Source organism: Eptesicus fuscus, chromosome 12 (genome assembly GCF_027574615.1).
Source record: "Eptesicus fuscus isolate TK198812 chromosome 12, DD_ASM_mEF_20220401, whole genome shotgun sequence".
NCBI lineage: Eukaryota > Metazoa > Chordata > Mammalia > Chiroptera > Vespertilionidae > Eptesicus > Eptesicus fuscus.
In genome coordinates, this window is record NC_072484.1 from 81,398,433 (window position 1) to 81,420,096 (window position 21,664).

A 21,664-nucleotide genomic window follows, 5' to 3' on the forward strand; every position below is an offset into this window, starting at 1 on the left:
TCCCCTCCCCTCCCAGCTCTTACTCCCACTCTGACTTGAGAGCGCCTGTTGCACTAGAAGCTCAGCTACAAGGACTGGGTGGGGCAATGGAGGGTGAAATGGGGTAGTTGCAGGTGTGGGGAAAGGCTCAGGGCTAAGAGCAAGCAGGGTGGTCTCTGGACCCTGTATGACTTGCACTTAGTTAATTTCTCAGGGTCAGTACCTGCGTGGGTGTTAATTTACTTATCTATGAAATGGGATGAAGACACCTGCCTGGCCCACCTCACAGGACTGGTGTGAGGAACATAAGAGACCCAAGGGGTGGCCTGGCTGCTGATCCAGTCAGCTTCCTGCAGGGGGCTGGCTTCTCCTCACTGCAGGGCGCTGAGTCTGCAAAAGGATCAGGTTCTGTTTGGGGGCATTGCAAGCTGCATGGAATGAAGGTGAAGATGTTTCATTAAACTAACAACAACAACAACAACAACAACAACAACAATAATGTAGCAAAAGACTGAAAATCTTCTTATTCCCAGCCGAAAGCGGTTTGGCTCAGTGGATAGAGCGTCGGTCTGCGGACTGGAGGGTCCCAGGTTCGATTCCGGTCGAGGGCATGTACCTTGGTTGCGGGCACATCCCCGGTGGGGGTGTGCAGGAGGCAGCTGGTCGATGTTTCTCTCTCATCGATGTTTCTGGCTCTCTATCCCTCTCCCTTCCTCTCTGTGAAAAATCAATAAAATATATTAAAAAAAAAAAAAAGAGAGAGAAAGAAAATCTTCTTATTCCCAGGCAGCTTCTTCATGTTGCTGCCCCCAATTCCAGCCTGCCAGTCCTTGCCTCTGCCTTTAACCACTCAGCACCTCAGTCTCCTTATTTGTAAAATGAGGGGCGCGGGGCAGTAATCTCAGCAGTCTTTCAGCCCTGGGGTCCTCTGGTTCCTGTTATAAAGCACCATTTACTGAGAATAAAAGCTAACATTTATTGAGCACTTACTGCATACCAGGCACTGTTCTAAGCAATTTAAATGAATTATTTAAGCCTCTCGATAACTCCACATGAAGAGGTAATATCCCTATTTTACAGATGAGCAAACTGAGGCTTAGATAGGTTAAGTAGCAGGCCAGGGGCATGCAGTGAATAAGACGAGGAGCTATGCTGGACACCTGGCCCTCTCACTCACACCTGGGTCGGGGGGAGGTGAGTGAGGCAGCACCAAACAAGAACAGGGGCAGATCCTCTCTGGATTGAAAAATTTGACATTTTGTTCATTACAGATATTTTATATTAATTTTGATTTTTTTAAAAAAATGTTGCAATAAAATATTATTTGTCTCAATCACCGTGCCCCCTTAAATGTTGTGCCCTCACTTGCCCCATCTGGGTCAGACAATGTGGAGTCCAGGGGGAGGGAATTGACTCTGCCCCCACCTCCCCAACTGCCTGGCTTTGAAATGGTGGTTCTGCCGCTTGGTTGCATAAGTTGGGCCACTGACTAAATGTGCCCGTGTCTCATTTACCCTATCAGTAAAATGGGGATAGTAATTGCACCCACATTGCAAATCCAATGAGATCATTAAACTCGTTAGCTATCTGAAGGGCTTAGAACAGTACCTGCTGGCATGAAATAAATGACCCATCAGGCCAGGTGTTACCTCACTGATTTTGTTTTTCTTTCTGGGGCTGGTCCAGCATAAGCTTGGTTCTTGAGAGGGTGAGGGAGACCGGGAGCAGGAAAAATGGCACTTCTGCCCACAGTGTCTCAGGGTATGTAGATTGGCGGTTATGGGAAGAGGAGTCGGATGCTGGGATCATGAAGCCTTGAATCCTATCTGAGGCATTTTCTCCCCAACAGGTTGTCCATGAAATCCGAAACTACCCTTACCCTCAGCTTCACTTCCTTGCTCTCCAGGGACTGAACCCCAGCAGACACATCTCTGCTGTGAGGGAGAGCTATGAGGTACGCCTGCCCCTCTGTCTGGGAATCCTCTGGCCAGCTTGGCTCCAGTGGGGTTGGTGGAGGAACTATTATCATTTATCATGTCCTCTCTCCTTTTCCCTTGCTGGTGGGTAGGGCATGAGTGGGGCAGGAGGAACCTTGGGGTTGAGAGGAAGAGAAAGAAACTGAGAGCAAGTAGAGATATTTCGCTTTTTCAGACAAGTTCTTCTGAATGGCTGTGTGAATGCTTCCTGCTAACATCTGTCAGTGCCTCTCCTTCTCATCACATGTGTACGTGTGCCTTTGCACACGAGCGCACACATCCACATTTTTCTCTTTGCAGGAGCTGCTGCAGCTTGAGGACAGGTTGGGAAATGTGACTCGAGGAGCTGTACAGAACACCATTGAGAGGTTCACCTTCCCCCACAAGTACAAGAAGGTGAGTCAGCCAGCAGGCCAGCATGCATAGTAAGGGTGAGGGTGGGAGGATGTAGGTTGTCTAGTTAACTTCAGCCTGGTTGTCCACAGAGGGGCACAGTCCAAAATCTAGAAGCCTTTGCTCTAATTAGATGCTCTGAAGCGGCAATACCTTCCCAGGTTTTCTCTTTGCCTCTGTCAGGTGTAACCAGGAGGGGAGATGGTGGCCTCTCATTAGTAAGGGAGGAGGCCAGGTATGTGTGTGCATGTGGACTTGTGAGTTGGTATATTAGGAAGGTGTACAGGGAAATGAATGTTAGTATCTGAGTGGGGTGAGCAAGGGGAGTGCCTGCACAGAAGGCTAAGACTTGCCTCAGAAAAGAATTCCAACTCCAGTCTCACATGTAGACAAATGGGCAACTAAGGCTTCAGAGCAGCATTTCCAATTCTCATTGAGCATCAAGATCATCTGGGGAACTTTTAAAGCCACATATTCACAGGCTCTACCCTAAGCCTCTAGAGGTAGATTCTCTAGAATTGTTGCCAGGAATCTGAGGTAGGATTAGAAGCCAGGAATCTAAGTTTAAAATTTTTTAAATTTAATTTAAAAATTTAAAAGTAACTAAGATGTCCCTCAATAAGTGAATGGACAAACAGACTGTGGTTCATTCATACAATGGAATATTATTTAATGATAACAAGAAATGAACTATCCTATATAGTAAAGTGGTAATATGCAAATTGACCCTCACACCCTCACAAGATGGCTGCTTACTACCAGGCAGGCAGGGGAGTTAGTGAGGGGCGACCAAACAACTGAACAAGCAGGCTGCGTGGGGTGACCAGGCCAGCGGGGGGAGGGGGGGGCAGGGTGTGAGGGGTGACCAGGCCAGCAGGGGGGGCAATTAGGGGCAACCAGGCCAGCAGAGGGGGGCAGTTGAGGGAGACCAGAATGACAGGGGGGTTGGTAAGGGATGACCAAACAACTGAAGAAGTAGGCTGTGTGGGGTGACCAGGCCGGCAGGGAAGTTAGTGAGGGACGACCAAACGACTGAACAGCAGGCTGCATGGGGAGACCAGGCTGGCAGGGGGGCTATGAGGGGTGACCAGGCCAGTGAGGGGGGCCAGTTGGGAGTGACCAGGCCAGCAGGGGGGTTAGTGAGGGACGACCAAACGACTGAACAGCGGGCTGCATGGGGCGGCCTGGCTGGGCAGGGGGGTCGTGAGGGGTGACTGAGGGGCAGTTGGGGGTGACCAGGCCAGCAGGGGGGCAGTTGGGGGCAACCAGGCCAGCAGTGGGGGGGCAGTTAGGGGTGACCAGGCCAGCAGTGGGGGCAGTTAGGGGCAATCAGGCCAGCACTCAGAGGCAGTGAGAGGTGATCAGGCCGGTGGGGGAGGGGGGCAGTTAGAGGCAACCAGGCAGGCAGGCAGGTGAGCAATTAGGAGCCAGCATTCCAGGATTGTGAGAGGGATGAACCGATCCCTGTGGGATCGGGCCTAAACCAGCAGTCAAACATCCCCCAAAGAGTTCTGGATTGGAGAGGGTGCAGGCTGAGCTGAGGGGGGACCCCTCCCCCCCATCCCGTGCATGAATTTTGTGCACCAGGCCTCTAGTTAAGCTATAAAAAGACATGAAGGACTGGAAATGCATATTACAAAGTGGAAGAAGCCAGCATAAAAAGGCTGCATAGTGTATGATTCCAACTACATACCATTCCAGAAAAGGCTAAAACTAAAGAAAATAAAAGATCAGTTATTGCCAGGAGCCTCAGGAGAGGGAGGAAAGAATGAATAGGTGATCCACAGGGGATTTTTAAGGCAGTGACACAATTTTGTATGTAATGGTGGACACATGACAATATGCATTTGTCAAAACGCAAAGGGCTGTTTAACACAAAGAGTAAACCCTAATGTAAACCAGAAGACTTCAGTTAATAGTAGTATATCATTATTGGTTCATCAGTTGCAACAAATGCATCACACTAAGGTGAGATGCGAATAATAGGGCAAACTGTGTATGCTGAGAGGCAGAGGGAAGTGGGAACACACTATATTTTCTGTTCAATTTTTATGTAAACTAAAACTGCTCTAAACATATAGTCTGATATGAAGACAAATAAATAAAAATTTAAAAATCTAAGAATTAAAAGCTTGACAAGCACTGAGAATCTCAGAGCAGGAACATACTCATGTGGTCAAGCCAGAGCTCATCTTTAGCTCCTCACAATAGACACTTGTAAGTAGAAGGAATAAAGGAAGGAAGGAATGGAGAGAAGAAGGAAGGAAGGAAGGAAGGAAGGAAGGAAGGAAGGAAGGAAGGAAGGAAAGAAGGGAGGGAGAGAGGGAGGGAAGGAGGGAGGGAGGGAGGGAGGGAGGGAGGGAGGGAGGAAGGGAGGAAGGAAGGAAGGAAGGAAGGAAGGAAGGAAGGAAGGAAGGAAGGAAAGAGAAGGAGGGAGAAAGGAAAGAAGGAAAGAAAATTAGATGAATGAATGCATGGATGGATGGATGGATGAAGCATGCTGGATCTGAAAGTGGAGGAGAAGGCTGGAGACAGGGATCTAGGTTGGAAAGGGTGTAAGGAGGAGTAAACAGGATAAGGGGAACAGAAAAGGTGAAGCTGTTTATGCACAGCCACCATTTTGCAAAGGATTGATTCATTGGTATCCAATTCCTTTCCAAACTCTATGCTCCTAGGGCAGTGTAAAGTTTATGCCTGGGACATGAATTGCCGGGAACAACAATAACAAAGTTCATTTGGTTTTAACCGTCTGTATTCTGCAGCAAGGAGGAGGGGTGGAGATTAGGCAGGGAGAAGGGCCTGGGAAGAGCCTAGAAATCTGGGTGTAACTTAGGAGCTTAAAAAGAGACTGCCTCCCTGGAGGACAGAGGTGGGGGAAGAGGCTGCAAGGGTCAAGACCACCAGGTGAGTCTGCTCTAGGTAACATGCTCCTCCTTTGTTTCTCGTAGAGAAGACCCCAGAATGGCAAAGGCAAGAAGGAAGAGGGGGAGGAGTCAGACACTGATGAGAAATGCACAATTTGTCTGTCTATGCTGGAGGATGGAGAAGATGTGAGGTAGGAGGCCAGCCTCTTGGATTCCGTCTCCTTTCCCTCGTGGGTGTTGGTGATCAGTCATGTGCTGTGTGTCGGGTAGGGTTTGCGTGTGTGTGTGTGTGTGTGTATGTGTGTGTATTTATGTGTGTGCCAAGTGTGCCATAGTGTGCTTCATGGTTGTTCTAGGATGATGGGGTGGGGAACATTCCAGATGTGTGCTGCCTATGGGTATGGACTTATAGATGCTAAGTTTCAGAAAACAGCCTGCTATTCGGCCTGGATGGTCTAAGACAAAGTCATGGCTTTGTTTCAGGCTGCACTGAGAGGCTGCATGCAGAAGGGGAATTTGGGGGTTCTCCTTCCTGTAGTGATTTCCCATCCCAGCCACAGCCTCACTCAGTGGCAGAGCTCCCATGACCCTCTTTGGCCTTTCCCCCAGTAGTCCTGGGTGTGAGTCTCCTGGTCCCTTGAGTAGCCGTTATCCCTCAACTCCTGGCACAGCCCTGGGGTTCTTCCCCTCAGGCATTCCTCTGACTCTCCCCCTCTCTTCCAGACGCCTACCCTGTATGCATCTTTTTCACCAACTCTGTGTGGACCAGTGGCTCGCCATGAGCAAGAAATGCCCCATCTGCCGGGTGGACATTGAGACACAACTGGGAGCTGACAGCTGAGGAAGGAATTAGCCAGTGGATGCCCCATTTTCCTTCACCAGGTCCCCCCACGGCCATAGCCCTTGCAGCCAAACTTTGCCTTCTGAGCCATTTGACGTAGAGGAAAAGCCTGCAAGCACATTTTGTGGAAAGAGGAGTTGGTGGTATCAGTGTCCGAGGGGAAGGAAGGGTCGGGGAGGACCCACCCATCCAGAATGGTGACTGTCCCCATCTGCCTCGCTGCGCGGGAGGGAGGGAGCTGGCCGTGCCCAGAGCAGGGGTGGGAAGGGGGGGCCCATGCTGCTGAGAATCTAGACGTGATCCTGAAGGTCCTAGCTGATAGACTGGTCCCTCAATCCTGCCCTTTGAAGGATTGTATATATACCTCTCAACCACGTAGAAACCATGTAGGGGTCTCTAGCTATTTCTGTGGATGGCAACCAGAGCATGTTAGCTTAAGAAAAATGTTGTGTGTGGTGCTCTAGTCATCTTGTGGTGGACATGTCGCTATTACCGAATTCGCACCAAATATTTCTCATTGAGTTTCTTGTTTTGGTGCCTGACCGAACCAACCAATGACAGCCCAAATCTTCCCATCTTTAAGAGAGAAATGGGAAAAGGAATCAGAAGTGAAAAAAAAAAGCCAAATCCTGTTTACGATGAAAAAAGGATAATTTTTTTTCACCAGGGAGGGGGATGGGGGTGTCCTTGTTTTGTTTTCCATTTTGATTTTTCCCTTTGCTTTAGTTTTTCTCATGTTTACAATGCATGGAGCATGGAAGGGGCCATCTGAGAATGGGGAGGACTGGAGAAGGAGCAGATGGGGGTCTTAGATGGGCCTCTGAGGGGCTCAGCCGGGATTGGAAAGGTGGAGGTTGAGTAGGTAACAGAAGAATTCTGTCTTGAAGGAGGGATCCCCAGTACCAGAGTCCATCCACTTAGCTCCAGCCACCACCCTCCCCTCCGCCCCCCGTTCCACACTGAATCAGGGAGGGGCCAGCCTTCAACTAAAGTAGTCACCAGGTTCCTCAGAGCCAGGATACCCCTGCTCAGGCCAACTTCTTCCTTTCAGCCTGCTTATGCCCTGTCCCAAAGAGGCAATTTGGCCACTGCCTCCCTATGCAAAAAATTAACCAGATGATGAAGCTAAGATAGCATAGGTGATGGATACTTGGTCCTGGCTAAAGTGCTCTCAGCTAGCACTCAAGGGCTGAGGCCAAATACTGTGGACCTTGAGGAGAACTTTGAACTTCCTTTGGGATGGCTCAAATCTTGATAGAGACCCTTGGAGATGGCCCTGGCCTTGAGACCCTGTTGGCTGGGTTTGGGAGGCACTGTGTCCCTAGCCTCTGGCTCTTTCTCTGACTCTTTGATAATGTTGGGTAAGCCCCTTTCTTTCTCTGTGCCTCAGTTTCCTTCTCATTAGAGTGGGGAGAAGCAACAGTGCATCTCCATTTCCACTTCTCTACCTCACCTAGCTGTTGTGAGGATTAATACTACCTGCCCACACATTGACGGTCTCTCTTGGGAACCTCCTTGGGGTGTAGGGATGGGGGTGGTAGGAGAGGCAGACCTGAAGTTCCAGGTGACACCATATAGTGTGTCTTACTGCACCACCCCACAGTTTTTCTGAACCTCAGGGGGAGCGGAGAGATGGGAGAACAGAGGGATGGAGATGGAAAAATCTACCAAATTCCACCAAATCCACCAATCCCAACCCAACTTTCTTTATCTATAAGAGGAAACCCCCAGCTCAGCTGGGATTCTGCTCTCTTCCTTTACCCCTCCCCTTCTCCTGCCCCTCATTTGCACTGCCCTCAAAGGCTTGTCCCCCCACCCAAGTCTCAATGCCCTTGTATCAATAAGAGAAGACTAGGGGTTCCAGGATATTTATCATATATATGAAGGAATTCATAAGGTTAAGGAAATTGAGTCTGCATTGCTGCTACAAAGGGTAAAACCAGGACCAATGGGTAAAAATGACTGGGAGGCAGATTTTGGCTTGAGGCAGAACCTTCTAGCACAACAGGAACTGTCAGGTGGAGGGATGGCTACTCTGGACACCTACAGGCAGAGTGGGGGAAGTGACTCCTGGTGGGAGGTTGCACAAGAATGTTCCTCAGGCTAAGCCATCTTTCCTGAGCACCTGCCAGTGCAGGTGTTGGGACAGGCGATAGCAAAGAAGAAATCCCTCCTCTGGAAGCTTACACTGTAGCTGAGGAGCTAAGACACAAAGAATAGTGCAAAAATGGTGAATAGTCTAATTCTGGGTTAATGGCAATGAGCATGACCTCGTCCCCTTCACTGTTTCCAGTATGTGAACAGTGTCTCTAGGGCTAAAGGTGGAGACCCCGACAAAGTGGAAAGTACTTCTGAGTCAGAATTTTGGGGAAAGCTAGTTACTAGCTGCCCCTGGAAAGTGGGAATCCCCGCCCCTGTTTTGACCCACAGGTAGCCAGGGTGGTCTAGGAAAGGTCACTCCACTCTTAGTCTTGGGCTCTTGTTCTTTCTAAGGCCAGTTTGAAAGGCCAGAAGGTAGAGGGAGTCAGTGGGAAGGCCAGATGGAGTGAGAGCTGGAGTCCTGGGTTCCATCTTGGCTCTTCACTGACAAAGTGGGTCGTGCTAGAAACCTGCCTTCCCCTCTCTGGGCCTCAGTTTCCTCTGCTGCCACATGAGGAGGTTGGATTAGATGCTTGCTAAATTTCCTTCCAACACTCACATTCTCTGATCCTCCCTGACATCAATACATCATTCAAGTCATTAGAGCTGTGTGCCAACTGAGCTGTTGAAATGACTTGCTGTGGGCACCGATATCTGTTTCAGAGGCTGAGAGTGGGATGTAGTCTCCTCCTCCTCCCAGTTGTCTGCAGGCTCCCCGAGTGCCCCAGGCTAACTTTAGGCACTGACTGGGGTGGGTGGGGATCACCTGGAGGGAAGAGGTCAGCACTAGCTTTGGGGATAGAGCTTAAAGCCCCCTTCCCCTCATCTCTTTGGGGCCCTCTTCCCTGCAGGGGGGCACAGGAGGTGACAGAGTCCCAGGCACCTCCAAGCACCTTTATCGGGGCATCTGTCTGGCCAACAAGAGAGGACAGGGTGTCTGTGCTTCTGCTCCCTCGAGGCCCCTTCCCTCTTGGTCCGGGAGCCGGGAAAAGTGGAGAAGAGGCAGGCTCAGGCCTCAGCATCTCACACCCACCACCTCCAGGAGGAGAGACCCCCGGTCCCCCTCCTTCTGTTAAACTCAAGGGACTCAGACCCTTTCTTGACTGAGACGCATGAGTGCCTTCTGGGGCAAGAGCTGCCCCAGGATCAAGTTGGGCCTCCTAGCCACAGCGCAGCCCTGGCCGCAGTGGGTCCACCGAGGACACCAATCTCGAAACCAACACCACAGCCTGGCCTGTGAGGACAAAGGGTGGGGCACGGGGCTCCTCCACTTGCCAGGACCCCCTTGGGCCCTGCAGCCCTCGCCTACCACCTGTGGCGGGACTCTAGCTCCTCTTCTGCAAAAGTCCCCAGCCTCCGTGCAAGTATTCTTAACCCTTTACGCCTAACGAACAAGCACAGTTTTTTCAATGGTGAAGAAAAAGCACCAGATTTTTTTTTTTCCTGAAGAAATCCCCCAAGCCACCTGCCCCTCCGCCGGCCGGCGGGACACACACTCCCCGCGTGGGGCTGTAGCAACGTCTGTCAGGTCCCCCCCCTCGTGTTTCATCTCCTGCGCGCGCGTAGAGCAAATGCTAGAGCGATTTCAGCTGATAGAAAAACATAAAACAAAAAACAAAAAACATGGCACGTTGCTAGTTTACAGGGTTTTGTGAGTTTAAATGCCTTATATTTAACAATCATAATTTATGACTAACTTGTAGATATCGTGGGTTCTTATTTAATTATTTTTATAGTTATTTTGCATTTTTAATTATAATTTATTTATTTAGAAAGGATACTAATTTTTTTTATTACTCCTATTACCTCATTTTGCCGTTGTTTCTGGGAGTGGAATGCTTTGCATGCATTGGTACGATGACAAACAACTACGAATACAAAAAAAAAATTTTAAATAAAATTCCGCGAACTTTATTTCGTCCAAATATCAGGGTGTGTGATTGCAAGCTGTCCTACTGTGGTGCTGGCCTCTTTGGATACATTCCATATGAAATGCAAACCTTTGATTCTGTATGCTGTGATCTAGTGAAAAACTCCAATATAGTGACTGTATTTAGCACATATATTAATATAATTTGCACTCGTCAGCAGACTGGGATAATCCTTTCACTTGCTACCCTTGTCCCCCTAACTCCTCATCACTAACCTGTCTTCCCTTGCCCTTCCCACACCTCAGCCCACCCTGCCTCCATCTTCTGAGGAAGCTCTGGGGGCACTGGAAGTCACTCTCTCCACCTGGGCTACAAAACCCTCTGGTTCCAGAAGGTTCCCTTCGGACATGACCAGCAGGAGCCTGGTTTATTAGAATGAACCCTGGACTGGAGATTAGGAGGCTCAGGTTTTCAGACCAGCTCTTTTGTAACCTTCTCTGTGACCTTGAACAAATCCCTTGGCCTCTCTGTGTCTCAGTTTTTTGGGTTTGGGGGTGGGGGCTGGAGGTGAGCTGGAGGGTCTCCAGGGTCTCTGGGACTCAGAGAAAATGACACGGATTCGGTGGGAGACTACCATGCTGTGTTAGGTCACCCTCTCAGGAGAGAAGAGAGGAAGGAAGGAAAGAAGAGGAGAGGAACAGAGTAGACAGTGAAAGTATCCGGTGGATTTGCTCAAAGGAAATATCCGGAGGGTTTCTGTCCTTTTATATGCAGCGTCCTGGAGTGACAGGGAGGCAGGACACATGGACTCATCCCTGGATACGGGACATGTGCTTTCACAAGGCTTGGCGGTCACTTGGAGAGTGAAATCCATGTCTTGTTAGTTATGGGGATGGGGTGAGCCCCAAGCTATGGTGTTTAGAATTGGCACCCCATCCTAGCATCTCTTGGAGACTTTATTATCGAGGCATCACCCTTGATAACAGATTGGGACGCAGATTTTAGGCTCATGGCTTCTCCTCCCTAGTATCTCCTCTTTACTCTCTGCCATTGCTCCACGGGGCTATGGGCAGGGGGTGCTGCTGTGGGTGGGGGTGGGCTCCAGTCTCACCGCCCCCGGAGGAGTGCTAGGGGAGGGTTTGGGGAAGTGGTGGCCTCGAAGCCTGGCACAGCTGTGAGCTGCGATGCCTTTGAGCTAAAGGAGAGAGAGGAGGTCCACGCCCCCAGAGGAAGCCTGGCCCTGAGTGGGAGATTACTCCTGTGCTTTCCGCATGTCTGCCTCTTCCCTCCTCTCCTCCTTCCCCTCCTTTCCAGCCCGTCTTGCCTCTTGCCTCTTGACATCACTGCCTTTGCCTAAAGGAGCAGCCCACCCTCCACGTGAGGCCCCCTGGGATGGTGCTGATGGGGGAGGAAGTGGATGCCCAATTCGCAGCACTGCCTGGCCAGGCTTGGAGAAGTGGCTGGGCCGTGCATGGTCCCTAAGCCCCAGCTTTGCTCTGGCTGGACTATGGGTCTCGTTCCCTGGGCTTCCTGCCTGCTTCCTGCCCAGCTTCCCTTTCTGCCTCCGCCCTGGAGCCTTGTTCTCCTGCTTTCCTTGGAGAGGGCCTGTGGAGTGGCCCACCGGGCGCAGACCACCGCTGCTGGGCCTGGCAGACACTGCCCTCTTGGCAAGGCTCCTGGACGGACATGCCTTACGCTGCTCTGCAGGGTCAGAGTGGGAAGGGGCCCTTTGCCCTGGCTGGCCTGTGCCCCCCACTCCTCACCGCAGCCTTCCCCTCCCCCAATCCCACCCCTGGCCTTGGCTGCAGCTCATTTCTCAGCTGTGGAGCCAGCCACACCGGGCCCTCCAGGGGGTAATTTGGTTGCCCCTGGTAAGTGAAAGGATTATCCTCAGTGTTGATTGTCCTTTTTTGTAATCCTCCTGCTGTTCTGTTCTGTTGTGCTGTGCAACATTTTGCTACATAGACTATTTTATAGCAGAAAGCTAGAAGAATATTTATTATGAATATTAAAGCAATAGTGCATCAATGAAAAGGCGGAGACATTAGGAATCGTGTAAATGCTTAGATTCACTTTTGGTGGATTTTTTGTACTTTATTTATAACTAATAAAAATGACCTGCATTGCTAACTACACCTCATTGGTGCAGGGTGCTTATTTCTGTGCAGACCCGGGGTGTGTGTTTGTGTGTGTGTGTGGCGGGAGGGGGGGGGGGCGCCTGGAGAAAGCCTCTCACAGACCTTGTCTTTGTCCACGATCGATTGGAGGCCCAGATGGTATCTTTCTCCACACCGGCCTGTTCCTTCTCCTCCCTCCCTGTCTTTCACCTGCTTCCCTTCTCCCTCCTCCCCTCCCTTTTCTTCTTCCTCTGCTTCCCTTCCACGCCTCCTCCTCCACCTCCTCCTTCTTCTCCTGTCTCAGGCGTTATTTTCTTCACCCTCTTTGTCTCTCAAAGAATCTGTTCCATGCTGTGAACCAAACATCTAATTCACCTGTTTCCTAAACTTTAGTTTATGGTTTTTAAAGGGGAAAGTTTCCATTCTTGATTAATCTTCAAATGTAACCCATTGTGTTTTGACCTGGAGGGCACCTCAGTTTCTCTGTAGGGGAGACGGAATGTGATTTTGACAGTTGGCATGGATTTCTTTTTCCTCTGGAAAAGCCCAGTTCAGACACTCAGCATCATCTAGACTCTAGAGCCTGGTCTCTGTGTGCGGGTCGGTGAACCGAAAGATGGCTTTCTTTCATAAACTGCAAACAGAACCCATATTAAGGAATATTTGTAAAAGTAATAGCCTTCACTTTTTAGAGCAGTTTTAGGCTTACAGAAAAATGAGCAGAATGTTCCGAGTTCTGATACATTCTCTTCTCCACCATGGCTCAGTTACTTCTATTATTCACATCTTGCCTCGGTGTGGTACATGGTTACAACTGATGAGCCAACATCCTTACGTTATTATTACCTAAAGTCCACAGTTTACATTAGGTTAATGAATGTTTAAATCCCTCGTTTTTGTTCGAGGAAGATGATCCCAGATGCTGTCTGTCGCTTTCCACATTTTCCATCTACGTCTCTCGATCCGTGAATCAGGGCTCGCTAGTCCTGGCCCCACCGCTCACCTGTGTGTGGATGGGAAAGACACTTCCCTTGCCCAGTTTCCAGCTGTAAACATGTGGATGGGTAGACTAGGTTTCTACATGCCACAGGTCTTTATTTATAGACACCACCTCCTTGGTTATCCTCGTCTAGGTAATCTCTGTTTACACAGCAGAGGTTCCCCTAGGAGGAAAGGCCTGAGCAATTTTGGGGAAATGGTTCTCTTTCCTTGGATTTTGTCCTACCCCTTTACATGGGCATATGTACCCTTCCTAATCGCTACTCCCTTCCCGCACTTTCCATTGCAGTGCCCGGGAGGAAAGGGACTTCTCAGAAAACATGCAGGCTCATCCTCTGTGCAGGCTGAGACTCTCATCACCACGAAGATCCCCAGGAGGTTAAGGAGGAAGAGAACCTGTCTGTATTAGTCAGGACTCTCAGGGGAACAGAACCAATAGGAGATGATAGTAGATAGATAGATGATAGATAGAGATAGATAGATGATAGATAGATAGATAGATAGATAGATAGATAGATAGATAGATAGATAGATAGATAGATGATAGATAGATGATAGATAGATAAATGATGGATGGATGGATGGATGGATGGATGGATGGATGGATGGGTGGATTTAGATCTCTCTGTATATCTGGAGATTTATCAAGATAAAGAATTAGCTCCTGTGATTATGGAGGCAGAAGAGTCCCACGACCTGTCGTCTGCCAGCTGGGACCCAGGAAAGCCGGTTCTGTCCTTTGAGTCAGAAGGCCTGAGGACCGGGAGAGCCAATGGTGTCAGTCTCAGTGCAAGGGCAGAAGAAGAGCGATGTCCCATGCAAGCAGGCAGGCAGGAGGCGGACAAAGTCTCCCTTCCCCTCCATTTTGTTCTATTCAGGCCTCAGTGGATGGGATGAGGGCCCCCCTCCCCCACGTCAGGGAGAGTGATCCACTTGACCAAGTCCACTGATTCAAACGCTATTCTCATCTAGAAACACTCTCACAGACACACCTGGAAATCATGTTTAATCTGGGCTCCCAGGGGCCAGAGTGACACATAAATTAACCATCACACACTATCTCACCTTGCCCCAGGCCTTATTGAGACCTCTAGGCTGGAAGCGCAAACCCATCTTCCCTCAGGCTCATAATCAATACCACCTCCCCGACACCCAGCCAGGTGCCACTACCCAACCTTCCCATTAAACTTAGGGCTAACGTGCTCTTTCCTTCTTTAAAGGGCATTCATTCATTCACTCTCAAAGCTCATCTGTCCCAAACCTCCTTTTTCTTTTCTGAGGCCAAACTTCCCACCTGTTCCTGAAGCCCCTCACCTTGTCCTCGCTCAGGGCATTTGGGTGCCCGCCAGTGTCATGCTCTGCCAAGGGGCTGGGAGTAATGCGGGTGCCATTTAGGATGGACACGCAGCACAGGGGTCCATGGGAAAGAGGGGCACCCACAGTGCTTCTGACCTCACCGGGGTGACCCCACCTCATCAGATTCATACCGTGTCTGAACTGGCTGAGTTAACGCCTTTCCAACCCTTGGGAGAAAAGGGTTGTTCAGCTAGAGCTGAGGAAATAATAACGGCAGGCTTTTGTTTAACCTACTTAAGAGTAATAGAGTTTTTTAGACTGCGGTGCAACAGTTTGTATGTAAATAGCTCCTGTTAATTGCAAAACCAGTTTTAATCTTTTCTTTGATGTAGACCCCTGGAGACACTTATTTGGAAATACTTGGTTAGCAGTTACTCGAAAGCAATACAATCAAGGTTCTTTCCAAATAGTCTCTCATGTAGACTTGTCTCTGAATCCGGTGAGGGAAAACGGAGCTGATATAAAACCTGTCGCTCAGAAGTCATCCTTACAGGGAAGACCTTTCTGCCGAGGGCAGCAGCTGTCCGCGGGGGGTGGTGGGTGGTGAGGAGCGGCAAGCAGAGGGAACAGCCCCAGCAGCCGCAGCAGCGGACCGTGTGCGGCAGAGCTGGGCGTGGAGCTGTGGGCAACCTGCCTGCGATGGAAATGGCCCAGGTCCCAGGAACTTGGGAACCAGCTGGGTGGGGGAGGGGGTGTCTCAGCTCTGAAACAGGGAGACAGAGTGGAGGGGGGACGGGACTGAGAAAGAACCCACACAAATGAAGTGAGAGGAAGGGTCCAAAACCTGCCAGTCCAGAAAGAGACACCGCCCATAGCGCACCCAGGGGTCTACGTGTGACATTTTGGAATTTATATTGGAGCCAGGGATTTGAATTACAGAAGAGATGGACCTGGTGACTTACAGTGGTTGGTGGACTCTTTACGACCAAAGAGAGTCCAGAAGAATGTGAGGCTTGCCTGAGTTTTCATCCAGGGACAGAGGAGGAACCCGCTCACAGAAAAAGGTACAATAAAGCTGTTTACCGGCGACGTCTCCCCGGTCCAGCACCGCCCTCTGGATTCCTGCTTGTTCAACACTAAGGACATGCTCACCCCTCAGTGCAAGTGCTGGGTTAAACCTGACTGCACAATAACTCATTTAGCCCTCAGAATAGCCTACCAGGTAAGTGCTATCATTCTCCCCATTTCACAGATGAGGAAACTGAGGCCTGAGAGAGGACATAATGGGCCCAAACTCTCCCAGCAGGTGAGAGGTGGAGCTGGGGCCTGCCTACTGGCCTGTGCTTTCAACCCTGGCTGCTCTCCAGAGCCCCTAGCCTTCCCGGAACCTGCCTCGGAGCCAGTTAACCTTGCTAAGAATTTATACCTGTGTGGGGGAGGGCACAGGGCACGCAGCAGGGCAGCAGAAACCCTTACTGGGGTGCCCTCCTAGCGGAAGGCTTCGGCTCAGGCCCCGACTGCAGGAAAATCAGAAGTGGGGCACTCAGTTCCGCTGCACCCCTGCTGTGTGATGTCCAGCCCCTTTGTGACTGTCAGTCAGGGAGTGTGAGTGTGTGTGTGGGGGGGCGTGGAGGGTGCACGTGTGCATGAGTGTGCAGTTCTGCTGCCTCTTCAAGGTCACGACCCCCCGAAGGGCAGCTCTCAGTGCACATTGCCCACACAGCCCCAGGCTGTAGGTGCTAAATAACCCGAGGCCCCTCCCAGCGGAATGCAGCAGCGACAGGTTGTTCCAGGCTCCGACCCCCATGGCCTTCTGCTCAGGCCTCAGCTGTGTTACCGCAGCGCGGGGCAGCCAGCGGGCGCTTGGCAATGGTTCTCCGGGAAGTGATGGAAAGAGTCACGTACCTTTCACAGGCTCGTAAATCGCCCCCCACCCCCAGCCCGCCGGGAAAAATACTTCCTCCTGACGGTGTTCTCCATTTGCAGTGGGTTTATTGAAACCGGGAAAAGGGTCCATTTTTAGTGAGCAGATGTCAAGGTGCGTTCTTTGTGGGGTGTGGTTGGTAATAATTTCATTAGCCCAGCTTGGGGGGGGGGGCGTGTTAATTAGTTTTTTATTAAAATACACCACCTCCTTCCCCATGTCTGTCCCCTGGGTGAAGCCCAGTTTCCCATCCACACCCCAGCAGCCTCAGCCTGGCTGCCGCTATTATTGGAAAAGAAAATGCAGAGTTATTTTCGAGCAGCCATGGCTTGGGACACATGTTGATGGTTCCTGTAGGCCCCAGACACTGGGGAGGGGCAGGGCCCCCCAAGAACTCACCCAGCGTGTCCCCCAAAGGACCACGATGTTCTGGCCCACAGAGGCACATGTCACCTTCTGGGCACCAGTGCCAGCTCCAGGAGGCTTCGGGGAAAGTCTGCGGAAGCCAAGCTGAGGGGTAGGACGGCGTGGTGGGGAGCAGCTGGGGGAGCAGCCGGGAGGAAGGGCCTCCAGCCCCTCAGACGGAAGGGAAGAGGTCTCGCCAGGTGAGCCCGTCTCCCCGCTTCTTGTCCAGCCACCGGCCGCAGCTGAAGATGGTGGCCACGCCCGAGCTGGTGTTGGTGACCTCCACCTTGTCCACCAGCCAGCCCGAGCAGTAGCCGCTGCTGTCGTGCTCCACCCGCACCTTGCGCAGCTCGCCCAGGTCCAGCGTCTCCAGGAAGAAGTGGTCGGTGCTGCCGCGCTCGAAGAGGTTGCGCATTTTCTGCTTCAGCTCCCGCTTGCCCGTGTCCCCGTTCGACCCGAAGATGGTCACGAAGACGTTGGCGTCCGTGCCCGCCCCGGGCTCGTAGCCCGTGGTCACGATGACCTCGTACTTGACCGGCACCAGGCTCTGGACCCTGCTGGCAAAGCTCTCGGTCGTCTTGGTGACTTCAAATACCTTGAAGTACTTCCTCTTCCTCTTGAGGGGGATGAGGGTGTCACAGTTAAAGAAGTACCTGGGGGCGGGAGGGGAAGCTCAGTAGACACCAGCCGGGCCCACACCCTCCCAGGACCCCTGTTCCTCCACAGACACTCCTTCCCCAGGGACAGGATACGGGGCCGGAAATGTCTGCATTAAAGCATGAGGATTACGTCTTGTTTATCTTAACATCCAGAGGGCTCTCCACCCATCCAGCTGCCTTTTTTGTTTTTTTATTCTCCTTTTATGTTCTCCTTTTGCTGTTCTGGATTTTCATCTAAAATGGGTTTGATGAAAATGCTGCAGCCAACTGAGCCACCCGAGTAGGGAGGAAACCCTCACCCTCCCTCTCTGATCCACCAGCCAGTCCCATAGAACCAGAACCAGCCCACCTGGAAAAGCCGGCAGGGTTCTCTCTCTGCCCGGCTGCCCGTGGGGCCAAGTCACCGCTGTCTGCCACCTGGACACATCAGCCTCCCAGCCCGTCTCCCTGCTTCTCGTTCCCCACGGTCAGTTCTCTACACAGCAGCCCAGTGACCCCGTGGAGATATGAGCCCAAGAATGCCATTCCTCTGCTCAGAAACCCCCAATGCTTTCCCTAGTTTTGCAAAAACCACCACCTTTCAAAGGCCTGCAAGACCCTCTTGATCTGACCCTCCTCCCACTGTGGACCTTCCCGACCCGTCACCTGCTCTTCTCTTCTAAGCTCACTCCACGCCAGCCATGCTGATCCCCTCACTCCCGCAAAGGGGATGAATGTTTCACCCGATGTCACTGTCAGAGGCAGTTGTAGGGTTCGGAGTGGCAATCCCAGCCAAAGCCAAATGGAATCATGGCTATAGAATGTGCTCCCAAATCCCTCGCAGTTGGCTGGGTTGAAGTGTGTGTGTGTGTGTGTGTGTGTGTGTGTGTACATGCTCTTGGCTGCAGGGTTTATGGATTAAGAGAAAGTCCCCCATTGAAGAAGGCACCATAATTAGAAGCAAGATCAGGGCCAAGAGCAACTTCTTGCACCAAAAAGTCCCCTCCCTAATGCCATTCCTACCCCACATCTCCTCAGTTTTGGTAATGAGTCCAATAATTACCAAAAAAGAAGTCAGCGGGCACAGCAGAAAAACAGTGCATAGGTGTAAGGGGGCTGGAGTCTGCCACCTGTGTGATCTTGGGCAAGTCAGACCCCCTACCCAGACCTTGATTTTCCCATTGGCAATGCTAGAGGCTTTGAATGAACTGCTATGTATTCTTCCCACTCCAAACTACTACTTTTATTATTATTATTATTTTAGGGTAACTCTTATTTTTTATTCCTTTTTACTTTTTTAAAAAATATTTTTATTGGTTTGATAGGGAGGGAGAGAAAGAGAGAGAGAGAGAGAGAGAGAGAGAGAGAGAGAGAGAGAGAGAGAGAGAGAGAAACATTGATCATTTGCTTCCCACCCATACACGCCCCAAGCTGGGATCGAACCTACAACCTAGGTATTATGTTTGGACTGGGAATCAAACTTGCAACCTTTTGGTGTCCGGGACAATGCTGCAGTCAACTGAGCCACGCGGGTAGGGTGAAAATCAAACCCATTTTAGATGAAAATCCAGAACAGCAAAAAGACTTGGTTTTCTGCAAACTTACTAAATAACAGGGTTTTGCATTCTTGCATCTCATTAACTCCCATAACAGCCCTTAGTTGTAGGCATCATCCCCTCATTTCACAGAAGGGGAAAGAGAAGTCACTGCTCAAGGTGACCCAGAACCGGGGCCCAGAGCTAGCCTGCCTGGCCACTGAAGGGCCCGCTATTTAAAGATACTTCGCAGGACATCATATTCTGCTTGGAGTTCTGTCCTCCCCCAATTTATCTTGATAAATCTGGATTGTTGTTACAAAGCGCACTTTCTTAGTCAGGGAAGACACTTGCATTCTTTGTTTGGAAATTTCTTTAAAATGTATTTCTTTATGCATATGCTCACTAATATACATAATTCTATATAAACGCACAGATCGTGTGATCATATGCATGTTTTTCTAAATTCACTCCTTTTCTTTTCCTTTTTGCTTGGCGCTAGCTCCTTTTTTCTCCCTCATTTCCATGTCAGCATCCCACGGTCACCTCAGATAACCCATCACAATGGCAAGTGGATCTTGCCCAATTCCCCTCCATTTCACCAACCCTGCCCAGACACACACACACACATACACACACACACACACACACACACACACATACACACACACACACACACACACAGGACGTCAGTGTTCCATGTACAAAATGGCATCAGGCAATACGTGTTTTTCTGTATCTTGCTTTCCTCACTCAACAGTCCTTCCTGGGACTTGCTCCAAGTCATCTGGTACATATTTAATTCATAATTTTTAATGGCTGAAAACTCTTCCCTGGTGTAGCTATAAGGAGATGTTTTCTGGTAGACATAATTGTAAGATCACCAAGCCACGGGACCTCAGGGCTTTGTGGGATCAAGACTAGCTGGGGAAGGACACGAGCCAGGTTGATCCCCCTGGAAGTAGCGGGGAGGTCATCAGAGTAAAGGCAAAAGCAGAGAATAACGAACACAAAAGCGATTGAATACATGAAAAAACGCGTGGGATAGGATCACACTTCTGGGAACTGTGTGTCTGTGAGGTGTTAGGAAAATGCCAGAGAGAACCGGTCACCAAAGGCTCATGATGGCCTCCTTAGATGGGTAGGGCTTTGGGAATCTTTGCTTTCTTTTACACACTTTCTTTGTATTATTTGAATTTTTACAATGATTATGTATCACTTATGATATTGGGATAGGAGAATGAGGCTGTTTCTGGTCTTGAAAAAAAAAGAAACACAAGCCTCTCTGTGTGTCCTTCCTCCGGAATCCTGAGGATGTTAGTGACAAAGAAAAGCTGGTCACAAAGGAACGCATGTTGCCGCAGAGGAGCCAGAACTGGGAAAGGTTGGGAGATGGAAATTTGACATTATCATGTTCATAAGAGCTGGAGATTAAATTCACGTGCAATTCATGGGAAACCAAATATTACGGTGACTGTGGGGGTTGGGGAAGAACTGTGGGAGCACATCAGGGCTAGGTAGTGGCTTTTATAATGGCAGCATGCCAGTACATGCTAGACCAGTGGCATGCCAATCGTCACAATGACTAAACATGCCTGCACAGTCCCCCTTCTGGATGGAGTGACATTTCTGGGGGTGAAAGGCCCTGGGCTGGAGCCGGACTTCTGAGAGCCCCAGGCTGCACCCTGCATCCTCCCTGCCTCCTGGCTCTAGAGAGCATCAGCTCGCCTCCCTGAAGAGGCTGAGGCACAGAGAGCTGATGGGTTGTTGCCCGAGGCCACACAGCTGACCCACGGTAGCTCTGACATCTGGGGGTCTGGACACCCTGCACCCACTTCCCGTGGGGAAGAGCCCTGCCCTGAGGACCTCCCTTCCTCCCCATCCAGCCTGAGGACCAACAGACAAAAGGCCACCCTCTTGAGGGTGAAGGAAAAGAGGCTTCCCTGGGAATGGAGGCTTCTTTGCACTGGATGAGAAATCCCATAGCTCGGCCCCAGGACGGTGGGGTGGGAAGTTCCTGGGCTGGGCCTTCGCTTCCCCTCCTCCCAAGACCGGAAGGTGCCGGTGGGGCTGAGGTCTCTGGCTGTCTCTCGTTCACAGTGTCCGTTTAGAGCGAACTCAAGTGATGACTATTTTATTTCATGATTGTATCAAGAAGCAGCGTTTTGTGTTGTTTATGTTGGGGGTTTGCGGGGGAACAGAGCAGCAGCCGTGTTCCCTGTGGCCTGCGGGGCAGTCACTGGCTGCAGGAGGAGCTCTGAGCTGACCCTGGCTTGCTGGTGAGCCAGGGACCCTTCGGGGCCCTCTGCCCCAGCTCCAAGTCCTCCCTGAGCGGCTCCCAGTAGCCATGCCCCGCGACTCCTCCAGGACCTATTACTCCCCAGCTGGCCTTCTCTAGCAGAGCAACAAGAGCATTGTAGCCCCAAGGGAAACTGCGATGGCCTGAACTGTGTCCCCTCAAACTCACATGCTGCAGCCTGAATCCCCAGTGTGGTGGTGTTTGAAGATGGGGCCTTCGGGAAATAATTAGGCTTAGATAAGTTCATGAGGGTGGGGGCCCCAAGATGGGATTAGCACCCCTAAAAGAAGAGAAAGAGACACCAGGGCTCACTCTCTTTCTCTGCCAAGTGAGGACACAGCAAGCCAGGAGAAGAGGCCTCATTGGAATCCAAACCAGGCTGGCACCC

General features: G+C 50.8%; 2 protein-coding genes across 3 annotated transcripts in view; one reads left to right on the plus strand and one right to left on the minus strand.

The window, feature by feature from the left end:
• ARK2C (arkadia (RNF111) C-terminal like ring finger ubiquitin ligase 2C) overlaps nt 1-6,053 on the plus strand; it is an 82,934-nt gene extending 76,881 nt beyond the window's left edge. Inside the window, exons 5-8 of the mRNA XM_008157976.3 lie at nt 1,829-1,933; nt 2,256-2,351; nt 5,297-5,403; nt 5,936-6,053. Coding sequence (XP_008156198.1) covers nt 1,829-1,933; nt 2,256-2,351; nt 5,297-5,403; nt 5,936-6,053 — 426 coding nt within the window. The remainder of the gene's footprint in view (nt 1-1,828; nt 1,934-2,255; nt 2,352-5,296; nt 5,404-5,935) is intronic.
• A 10,422-nt stretch (nt 6,054-16,475) lies between these two features.
• LOXHD1 (lipoxygenase homology PLAT domains 1) overlaps nt 16,476-21,664 on the minus strand; it is a 102,880-nt gene continuing 97,691 nt past the window's right edge. For both annotated transcript variants that reach the window (XM_054724003.1, XM_028135951.2), the window contains one exon: nt 16,476-17,457. In XM_054724003.1, the coding sequence (XP_054579978.1) occupies nt 16,977-17,457 (481 nt within the window). In that variant the 3' untranslated portion in view covers nt 16,476-16,976. The remainder of the gene's footprint in view (nt 17,458-21,664) is intronic.